This window comes from Elaeis guineensis, chromosome 15 (assembly GCF_000442705.2).
Source record: "Elaeis guineensis isolate ETL-2024a chromosome 15, EG11, whole genome shotgun sequence".
In the NCBI taxonomy this organism is placed as follows: domain Eukaryota; kingdom Viridiplantae; phylum Streptophyta; class Magnoliopsida; order Arecales; family Arecaceae; genus Elaeis; species Elaeis guineensis.
Window position 1 is genome coordinate 63,928,054 of NC_026007.2, and position 11,468 is coordinate 63,939,521.

Below are 11,468 nucleotides of genomic sequence, written 5' to 3' on the forward strand. Positions count from 1 at the left end.
TTCACTCTCTCTCATGAAATAAAATTACATAGATTAATTATCTTTTTTGCCTTTCTACACAAAAATATCCCTATCAACTACTTTTAGGGTGCATGCAGGTGGAATGTGATGTTGGTGCCATCTTTGTTATTTACAGCTATTATCCTAGGACAGTATCTTAGAGAAGTGCTCTAGGTAATAGATCATAATGTTTGAGATTTTGGAAGTTGATATTGGTGCAATAGTAAAATGAATATATTATGAAGCGAGAGATCATATATTTGCATTTCATTTTGGCAAATAATTGGAGCTCCAATTAATCATGTGAAAGAGTTTCAAAATGAGATGTGATGAATTTGTGCTTGATGTCGGAAATAAGTTGAGCAATGATTCGTGATGACAACTTTATCCACCATATGATATTTGGTTGATTAAATTGATAACCCCTCCTTATCTATCATTCAACCAGCAACAAAATACAATCTAAGAGAAAATCAATTAATCAAACCCAATGCCATACATGCTCAATGATCAAAGAGGATCTTTGAACTTAATATGGACCACTTTGTATACTATAGGTAGGATTGAACAGGATCCAGGAGCAAGATCTGTTACATCGGAAAGCCAAGTCGCAAGCCAAATTTTCAAAGATCATAACTTGATGATTTGATATCTAATTTTATAATATTTTTTATATAAATTAGATAAATTTTCAAGATCTACGACATGATGTCATCACATCAAGAGGGCGGTGCCCCTAGTGATCAAGCTGAAACTCCTTTGTCAGGGTCTCGATCGGTCAATTCAAAAATTTTCTTTCGGATCAGACTTTAACCTAATATAGCTTCCAATCCAAGAAAAATTCAATGAAGTAATAGAAATTAGAGTTGATGTAGAAGTCGAGATCTATCTATTGAAAAGTTTTAGCTTTACTCAATTATGTCTACTAGATACGTCTATTTTAGATAAAAGAGTCCTATTAGAACTAAAAGAGAAATCTGATCCAATTTGTATAAGAACGGACCTTATTATTATAAATAGAGAATATATATCTTATTTTTAATCGATAAAAAAAATAAAATAGAAAGAGAAGGGATTTGAGTCCTACTTTTGAAAAATTCATCTCTTCTTCTACCTTTTCTTTATGATATTCAAGTTGAATAAGTTGAAGGAATTCTTTTTTCTTTCTAATTGGATCATTTAATGCTTAATGGATTTTATTGAGAAAATTGTTAAAGATCATTGGTCTGACCACTACCTCAATTTATCAATCCAATACGAAAGAAGGTGATTGTCTGAGAGGTAAATTGGGCCCAATTGGTACCATCAATCCTACAATGTATCGCACCAATCTTCAAGTGTTGCATCAATTTTGGATATATTTGGCTAGAAAGAATTGGATTCTAGAATAAAAATGAGAATGAATGACTCCCATTTTAGCCATTTAGTTGAGAGAGTGTCATTTCCATTCTGATTTTAGGAAGAATGAGAATGTCCCAATCCTCCAAATTTTGGTTCTTACTCTCCTCTAGTATGCAAAATCCATTCTGATTTTAATTTTTGTCATGAACTAAACATATCTAATGATATAATCATTTCAATTCACATTCCAATCGTGAAATAAATATGCTCCTAAAAGATTGGGCGATCATCTGATAGATATTTGTAGCACTCTTATAGGGCTCATGCCCAACCACAAATGAATCACTTCGACTAGTGAGGAGCAGGATCTGATATTTTTTAACTTGAAACCAACAAATGGTTGGTCGAAACCAACCTCTTCCAAACTTATCTATTCAAAATCATGAAGGAGAAGCCATTCCAACCACTTGGTTGGGGGAGTACCATTTCTTTTTCGATTTTGGAAGAATGAAAATGTCCCAATCTTTTAGAATTTAATCCATATTCTTCTCTGATGTTCAAGATTTACTTTGATTCTGATTTTGATTACGAACTAAATGCATCTAAAGATATAATAATTCTAATTTTCATTTCAATCCATTTCAATTTCGACTCTAGTCACAAACTAAATATGCCTTTAAAGGACTAGATAGTCGTTTGATGGGTAATTGTAGCATTGTTATTGGGTTCATGCCCACCTCCAAAATGAATCACTTTGACCAGTGAGGAGCGGGATCCGGCATCTTGAAACCTAGAAGCCTTGACCCAATAAGAGGTTGGTCATTTTGACCAACCTCTTTCAAACTTAATCATCCGGTGACCAACCTCTTTCAAACTTAATCATCCAAACCGTGGAGGAGAAGGTGATTCATCGGAGAGGTGTTCTTCGACCAACCTCTTTCAAACTTAATCATCCCCTTTGACCAACCTTCTTCAAACTTAATCATCCAAGCCGCGGAGGAGAAGGCGATTCATCGGAGAGGTGCAGGCGGCTCACCAGTCTCCTTCATGACGGGGTCGACGAACACGAGACGGGTCAATTATTCCACCGGTAACACGAGCCAAATTAAATTTTATAGCAAGAAAATTTGTGGGTCCCTTGCGAAAATGCTCATATGATAACAGAATCGGTCAAGGCTACACCGCGGGATCTACACCGTCCAATTGCCTGAGCGACTCCGCGTTCTCTTCCGCCAATGAGGAAGGAGGCCATTTTGCTGGGAGAACTTTCCCATTGTGGGGCCCACTATCTGAGCACGTGACCTGTGGCCGTTAAGCAGGCGCTAACCCTGATTCGTCACGTCATGCGTTGGATATCCGGTATTCGTTTGTGAGGGAGGAAGGAGGCGAAGGCCCCAGGGAGCTTCCAACGCTTGCTCCGCACATAACGATGGTCCGAAAATGCCATCGCTGAACTGTCACAATCACAGAAATGCCATGCGGTGTTACGTTACTAGAGGCACGTCGCTGGTGTTACCAATTATTTTGTGGTAAGCGAGGGGCATTTTATTCCCTGTTCTTCTATGAATAGCAATAGCCCTGAGCGCGCGCCATTGGCCTTGGCTGTCCGTTCGCACGCACGCACGCGAGAGTGGGGCAGAACGCCATCGGTCCGCGCCCTAACTCCAACGTTCGAGCCTTGTTCCCCTCTTCCAAAGACTCCCTAGTGATGGATCTCTCTGAGAAGTCTCGCCAATCGCTTCTTCCGAATTTCCTCTACTCCTCGTCGGCCACCAGGAGCCTCGCCCTCGAGAGGGTCTTGAGCCGGAACCCTGAGTCGCCAGCGCCTCCGCCGTCGATTGGCGGCGGATCGCAGGGATCGTTCCTCATCCAGGCCCCGAGCGAGCCCAGGGAGATCGCGCTGTACTCGCCGGCGTACTACGCCGTCTGCACCGCCGGCGGGATCGCCAGCTGTGGGCTCACCCATACGGCCATCACGCCGCTCGATGTCCTCAAGTGCAACATGCAGGTGAGCACGATCTATTTTCTTGGGGCCTCTTTGATCCGGATATTGGAGCTTGATATTCCATTTCTTTGGGATTCTTAAGGGATTCTTGTTGGATTGCTGATTTCTTTTTATCGATCCTCTTTCGTTAGTTCTGCGTTGCATACGGAGGTTTTCCCATTTTTCTTCATTTGAACTTTGGTTGACGGCCAAGTGCAGAGAAAAAGAGGTACTTCCTAAGAAGTGGAGGTGGACCTCTTATTTGGTTGGAGTTTTAGAATAACAGATAGTGAAAAAAAAAATTTATGAAAAATCACTGCTCATATTTCATAGAAAGTGAAGACTCACGAGGGAGGTAAATTTTGAAACTTTTCGTAAGATAAAAAGTGATGATACTTTTTTCTTTCTTAAAATATCTTTTTAAGATTCACGATTAAAATTTTACAAAATATCAATAGATGGTTAGAATAAAATACTGAATAGTGATATAATATTATATTAATATTATCATAATATTTATATAAATATAATATTAATATTAATATTATAATATTTATTATTTTTTAATATTATTTTAATATCTACAATAATATAGTATTTTTTATTAATATTAATATAATACTAATATTAATATATTAATATTAAAATTATATTATATTTATATCTATATTAAAAAATTATTATATTAAAATATTAATATGATATTAATATAATATTAATATATATTAGTATTATATTAATATAATAAATTATTATGGTCTAATATTATATTATAATATATTAATATTATATTTATATCAATAATATATAATATTTATATTTATATAAAATTTAGGAGTAAAAAGATATGATCTTATATCTACGAAGGATGTAATAGATATTTTATATAATTTTTTCAGAAAAATAAATGTTGAATCAAACATAAACTACTTTGTAATAAATAATTTTCTCATAATCAACCAAATATACTATTAGTCTATTTTCAGAAAATAATTTTCTAACTTTCTGAAAAGTTACTTCTTTAAGAGAAAAGTTCTTCTCATGAACCAAACGAGTTTTTAGAATAGATGAGCTCGAGGCCTGGCCCTTTGGAGGTCTGGATCTACATCCAGAAACATCGATTTTCTTATTTTCTTTCATTTGACCGATTGCTATTCAATATGGTGTTGGAAATATGTTATGTCTTTGCTGATCTGTTCTTGCTTGTGGTTTCTTTAAATTAAAAAAAAAAAATCTAAAATGGTAGATCTGAAACCTGTACTCTATGGTTATGGCTTTATGGATCTGCACTTATTGATTGATTTACCCTGATCGTTGTCTGCTTTGGTTTGGAATAAATTTGAAATTACTTCCTGGAGTTAAGATTCGAATCATGCTTTTGATTTGTTGGAAGTTCTTTGCCTTTATTACATCTTTTGTTGGTTCCATTTGTAGGATTATCTTGCCTGTTGATACCTACAGTTGTTGGTATTTTGAAATTTCTTATTTATTAGTAGATGAATGTGTTGGTATGGTCTCTTTAGAATTGTGTTTTGACATTGGCTCTCGGACTTGTGGTATGTGCATTTGATAGGACATTAGATCCATATGAAGCTTTTTATTTCTTAAGGTTATTGAGAAGTTTCTCTTTTTAATGTGCCTCATTCGTTTGTCCCATTTATGGATAATATCACTTATTGATCTGTAAGGTTATTTGGAATTTGGAATTTTCCTTGACGAGTGGCTGAATAATTTATTTTGTTTGCTAACTAGTGTCACATTTTAAAATTGTGTTTTGACCTTTACTATTGGGTTTCTGACATGTGTGCTTTGATGTGAATGTAGTTGCCTATATTAAATATTGCCTTCCATCGATGTAGATGGATGATTTCTTTTCTTTTCTTTTCTTTTCTTTTCTTTCCTATGAAGGATGAGGTTCATTTCAATTTGGTGTTTATAGATTGATCCACGTGACATTGAGTTTTTGTTGGGTTTTTCAGATTGACCCAGCTAAGTACAAAAGCGCCACATCAGGATTTGGTGTCTTGCTTAGAGAGCAGGGGTTGAGAGGTTTCTACAGGGGCTGGGTGCCAACCCTACTTGGTTACGGTGCCCAGGGGGCATGTAAACTTGGGTTCTATGAGTTCTTCAAGAAGTACTACTCAGATATTGCTGGACCTGAGTATGCTGCCAAGTACAAGACCCTGATCTACCTTGCTGGGTCTGCTTCGGCAGAAGCGATCGCTGATGTTGCTCTCTGCCCCATGGAGGCAGTGAAGGTGAGAGTCCAGACACAGCAAGGGTTCGCTAGGGGTTTGAGTGATGGATTTCCGAAGTTTGTCAAATCTGAAGGTTATCTGGGGTATGACCTTTTCTTACTCCTGCTTGTCAATTTTTTTGTTGATTGGTCTTTTTTTTTTTTTTTAATTGTAACTTTTCTTATCTCGATGTGCTGAAATGCAGATTGTATAAAGGATTGGTTCCACTTTGGGGGCGTCAGATTCCATGTAAGAAGATCTTCCTTTTTTTCCATTTACAGATGCTGCTTTACTATATCTTCTTTTTTTTTTTTTTTTTCCTTTTTTCTTTTTGTTCTGCTTGATTCCATTATATGTGCAAGCCATGTTTTTTATGCAGTTTGTGAAGTGCTGATGTCTGGCATTACTTGCATAATTGTAAAAGCTTAGATGTATGTGTAGTTCTTAGTTTTTTCGACTATTGAAATGCTGACTAGTTAAGCTGGTCAACTTGACAAGAGTAATTTAGATGCTTTAAAACTGATTTAACTGATTAGTTTAAAAGGATTGTTAAGGCATTACATGTAATTTACCATAGGAGTATATCTTATATGCTCAAGCGCACATTTTCCATGATTGTGTTGTTTTCCATGAATGTGTTATTTCAAATGAGAATGTTTTTTTGTTGTTCTGTGTTTTTTTACGAATATGGTTCTACATATCTTAAGATCAACTATATTCAAGACAAAATACATTTTAAAAACACACACATGGTATGGATTTTTTTTCTTTAATATTCTAGTTTCATAGGTTTTCTAATTGTTGCTTTGATATTCACTGGAATATATCCCCATATCAAATGCTGCTTTAGAATTTTAAGCACTGGAATACAATTCCTTCGGTAACTGAGCTGATTTTCATTTGCCTTTTTCTTTATCCCGTGTCGCTGCAAGGATTGTTAGCTTCCACACTAAATGCATGACCGAAGCAAGTTTTAGCTTTTCCTATATCAGTTGCTTTTAAAGAAATTTCTTTATTAATGTAAATCACTTTCATATGAGGTATGCATGGATGTCTGATGAAGACTTTAGCTTATCAGTTGTACATAAGGGTAGAGAAGGAAAGATGTTGTAACTAGCATCATTCAGGATGTGCATCCACAGCGGTTGAAAGGATTCTATTACTCTCTTCTTTCTCCTTTGTGTCGTATAGACAGTTTAACTCGCTCTTTTCTTTTGTGCAAGCGCAAACTATGAAAAAAAAAACTGATACCGAGGTAAATCACATTCTCACTGAGAGCAATGAGAAAATTTGGCTCATAAGTCAGCTGACAATTGGATTCGAGCCTTTCTTTCTTGTGAACCTTGATTTGCATGCATGTCCTTTCAAGTGTGCACTTGTTTGTGAGGGCAAATTTGCTAAGCACTTTAGGATAGCCCTTTTTCGCAAGCAAGGGAACATTCAAGAGTTATGTTGCTATGGGCACACGCACATGCATGTATGTATGTATTTATGTAGATGACAAGTTTCCTTTGAACTTCATGGTCAAAGGCCTTTTGCATAGTTTATACACATACCTATGACTTTTTCCCTTTTTGGATTCCTTTTGTCCCCTCTACTTGTTGCAATCTACCTCTATATTGATGCACATAGTTCTTCTTGAAATCTGTACATGACTGTCAAGATTTTATGTGTGCATATATCAAATTATCCTCTCCTCTTGAGTCTTCTCCTGTTTGATTTTAAATGGAGTTGCACTCCAACGAAGTGGTGTACCCATTCAACTTTGATGCATTCTCAGCCCACTCTCCATGCAAGTACTGGTGTTATTAATCTTATTTCAGTTGCCCCTTATTTTGCAGAAAAACAAAATGGTTCTTATTATGGCTGACAATTTTTTACTTTTTTGGTTGATGGACATCTGATTTGCTTGCCAAACTTGTGATGGTTGTTTCGTTCGATAAGCTTGAGGGTTTGCATGATGTCTCAAAGTATTGTGACTTTTAAGGTCTTTACTGATTTTAGCCTTCATATGTTTGCACATATCCTTCACCATCTTAAATGTCTTGCAAAGCTCAGCAGGAATGCTAATGCATTGTGAACTAGCTACAAATTTTGCCTTCGTTTTTCACCGTTTTGTTGCAACCTATGTTTCATTTCTTGTGCATGTAGTTCTTGTTGGAATCTGTTTGTGGTTGCAAGATTTGAAATGTGCATATTAGCAAATAATCCTCTTTGCTTGGGACTTCTTCGCTTGATTTTGCATGGAGTTGAACTCCAATGAAGTGGCTAAAATACTATTAACCACTCAGGTGTGCCAATCTTTTGACCACTATTTTTTTTTTCATCTCTTTTATCTATTTTTATTTTTTTTTTTGACCGTGCATATGCCCTGCATTACCTGAGATGCTTCTATTTTTTTTTTTTTCATGATGGGCACTCTTCCCATCTGTTTATTGTCAACTAAAACAGGGCGTATCTAATATATTTATGTTAGTAAGATGTTCCTCGCCTGTCTCAGTTTGTATCAAGATGCACTATCCCTACTTTTGGAATTAAAATGTGTATTTATTGTTTATATGCCAATATAAAAGAATAAAAGGAAGGCCATTGCTTTGTTTCCTTTCGTTTATTCAAATGCTAATGATGCTTGTCATTCACAGCGAGGGTATATGGGCAACTGATTTGAGACATTTGTAATTGAATTGCATATGCAGATACTATGATGAAATTTGCTTCTTTTGAAACTATTGTTGAGCTTCTCTACAAATATTCAATTCCCACTCCAAAGGACGAGTGTAGCAAGACACTACAGCTAGGAGTGAGCTTTGCTGGAGGGTACATCGCTGGGGTCTTCTGTGCTCTTGTCTCACACCCGGCGGACAATCTTGTCTCGTTTCTTAACAATGCTAAGGGTGCCACCGTTGGTGATGTAAGTCTTGCACAGTTAGTTCTTATTTATCATGCATAATGTTGATCCACTATATTTTTTTTTTTTTGTATTTGTTTTTTTTATTATTGTTCTCTTGATTGATTAGGCTGTGAAGAAGCTTGGGATGTGGGGTCTTTTCACCCGTGGGCTTCCTCTTCGTATTGTTATGATTGGTACGCTGACTGGAGCACAATGGGGAATTTATGATGCATTCAAAGTCATGTTTGGCCTGTAAGCACCTCTTGCAAACTTATAGCGTCCTCATTGTAAGATATGCAGCAGTACTATATTATTAAAGATCAATTCCTAATAATTTGAATCTTTTGCAGGCCAACCACAGGTGGAGTCGCTCCTGCTGCAGCCCCCGCCCCAGGGATTGCACAGCTGAAAGCTTGTGCATGATTTTCTAATGGATACAAATAATAACAGATTTGTGACATTAATTTGTCCATTTTGAACGGCAGTGTATTATTTGTCTTGAAGCAACTACATCGCTTGTTTTGATATTTTTGGGGGGTTTTGATCGCATCCCTTTGCCCTGCGAGCTCTGTTGTTAGACTCGTATTTTGTTAGAATCATACGAGTCGGGAGTTGACTCGTATGATTCGCGATGATTCACAAGACCGAGTCGAACCGGAATGGTGAATCAAAAAATAAGAAGAATCGCATCTGAATCGCGAGTCCGTCGGTTGAATCGTGCAACTTGAGGGATCATCCGATACCGTCGAGTCGGAAAAGATAAATTTCGATGATGGTTATTCACCATTTTTAGAAGTCGAAGAATCAGAAATCAAAATAGAAATCAAATCAGACAGAGAAGCAAATCAAAGAGATTTTTCACCTTATTCGACTGTTTCTCCATCTTCTCTGATTGCTTCAAGCCTTCGAAGACTATGGCGAGAAGAGGAAGAGGTCGCATAGGGAAGATGAAGCTTCGAAGTCTTTGAAGCATCGCCACAAGTTCGCCATAGGTCCGATAGGTTCTTCTTTCCCATTATTTTTTTTATTTCTCTTCCTCGATCTTTCTGTTTCTCTTTCCAAAAGTTTTTTTTTTTTTATCAAACCAAAGCCTTCTTCTTCCCCGATCTCTCTATTTCTCCTTCGAAACCCCAAATTTTTTTTTTTAATGTTGGACCGAAGCCTACTTCCCAATCCCTCTGTTTCTTTCCTGTTTTTCTTCCCCAAAGCCGTCCGAAACCCTCCGTTTCTCTTCCTCGATGTCGCCTGCGAACCTTTTTTTTTTCTTCCCTCCGTTTCTCTTCCTCGATGTCGCCTGCGAACCTTTTTTTTTTCTTCCAATCCTTTTTTTTTTTCTCCCGAAGCTCTTTCTGGGTTGCGGTCCCTCTTTTTTTTTAAGTTGGCCCTTCTTTAGAAGCTTCGAAATCGAGAGGGGAACTAAAGAGATCCAGTGACTCAGTCCCATTTCGATTTCGTTGCCACCAACAGGCAACAGCCACTTAAAAAGATGTTCTCAGCTTCTTGAGATAATTACTTTCTCACTTAAATTCTCATCCAAAAAAATAAATAAATAAACACAGTAATAATAGTAAGATTAAGTTTTTTTTAACAATTTTTTAATAATTTTTATTTTTTAAACAGAGATTATCTTACATATTTTACAGTGGAATTGTGTATTATTATTTTAATGAATAATGGCACCTAGAAAAAAAATCTAAAGTTGTGGATCCCACTTGAAATCATTGTAAAAAATTTGATGATGACAAAGAGGGCGATGGAAATCGATTACATCTTATATGCAATTATTGTAATAAGAGTTTTTGAAGAGAAGTGAATAGAATGAAAAATCATCTTGTAGATACACATAACAATGTTTCTCTTTGTACTCAAGTTCTTGAAGAAATTCAGAATTTTTTTAAAAATTTGTTGGAGGAGAAAGAAATAGAGAAAAATTTGGATGATGATGTTGAGTGCTTTAAAGTAGATGAACCAAATGCAAAAATAAAGAAAGAAACTATAGATTCATTTATGATGAAAGGAAGAAGAAATGTATGTAAACAACGGACAATAAATGAAATGATAAAAAAAAAAGAATCAGTAGTTAGAGATATTTGTAGATTTCTACATGGACATGTATTCACATTCAATTTGGTCAAAAGTCCTTTATTTGCTCAAATGATGAAATCTATTGGGGAGTATGGGAAAAGATTGAAACTCCCTTCTTATCATAAAGCTAGAGTTACTTTCTTGAAGAAAGAAGTAGAAAATGTTAATAAATGTTTGATAAAATATAAAGATGAGTGAAAAAAATGGAATGTTTAATCATGTCCGATGGTTGGACTGATGGAAAAAGTTGGTCTATTACTAATTTTTTTATGAATAGTCCCAGTAGGACAATGTTCCTCAAATTATTGGATACCTCTGATGTTAGTAAGGATTCAAATAAGTTGTTTGAATTGCTTGACAACTTAGTAGAGGAGACTGGAGAGAAAAATATAGTTCAAGTGGTGACAGATAGTGCCTCTGCTTATGTTGGCGTGGATAGACTCTTAAAAGAAAAGAGAAAGCATCTTTTTTAATTTCTACGTGCAGTCCATTATTTAGATTTAATACTTAGTAACATTGAAAATATTTCAATTTTTTTTAATACACTTGGCAAAGCAAGGCAAATTACAATTTATATTTATCATCATACTTGGGTTCTTAGTTTGTTTAGAAAATATTCTAAGAACAAGGAATTGATAAGACCGACGGTTACTAGATTTGCAACATTCTATCTCACTTTGAGAAGCATACTAGATAGGAAGATTGCTTTAAAGGCTATGTTTACTTCAGAGGAATGGGCAAGGAGCACTTATGCAAGCAAATTTAAGGCTTGAAAAATTCAAAAAATTATATTGAGCGATAACAGATTTTGGAAAGCTACAAAATATTATTTGAAGTGTATCCTTCCTTTGGTAAAAGTATTGAGACTTGTTGATAGAAATGCAAAATCGGCTATGGATTATATTTATGAAGCAATAGATAGAGCAAAGGA

The 11,468-nt window shown here is 35.8% G+C and overlaps 1 protein-coding gene across 1 annotated transcript; it reads left to right on the forward strand.

Moving 5' to 3' along the window:
- Window positions 1-2,719: 2,719 nt before the first annotated feature.
- Window positions 2,720-9,015, forward strand: LOC105058226 (mitochondrial phosphate carrier protein 3, mitochondrial). Its single transcript, XM_010941093.4, has 6 exons — window positions 2,720-3,349; window positions 5,305-5,666; window positions 5,768-5,811; window positions 8,259-8,473; window positions 8,580-8,704; window positions 8,803-9,015. Exons 1-6 carry the CDS (start codon window positions 3,050-3,052, stop codon window positions 8,873-8,875), a joined length of 1,119 nt encoding a protein of 372 aa, XP_010939395.1. The 5' UTR covers window positions 2,720-3,049; the 3' UTR covers window positions 8,876-9,015.
- The last annotated feature ends 2,453 nt before the right edge of the window (window positions 9,016-11,468 follow it).

Bases quoted from the DNA above. Each gene is read 5' to 3' on its own strand.
- LOC105058226 (XM_010941093.4), top strand. From the start codon at position 3,050: ATGGATCTCTCTGAGAAGTCTCGCCAATCGCTTCTTCCGAATTTCCTC. The intron at 5,812-8,258 runs GTAAGAAGATCT...TTGCATATGCAG, and splicing joins TTGGGGGCGTCAGATTCCAT to ATACTATGATGAAATTTGCT. The intron at 8,474-8,579 runs GTAAGTCTTGCA...TTGATTGATTAG, and splicing joins AGGGTGCCACCGTTGGTGAT to GCTGTGAAGAAGCTTGGGAT.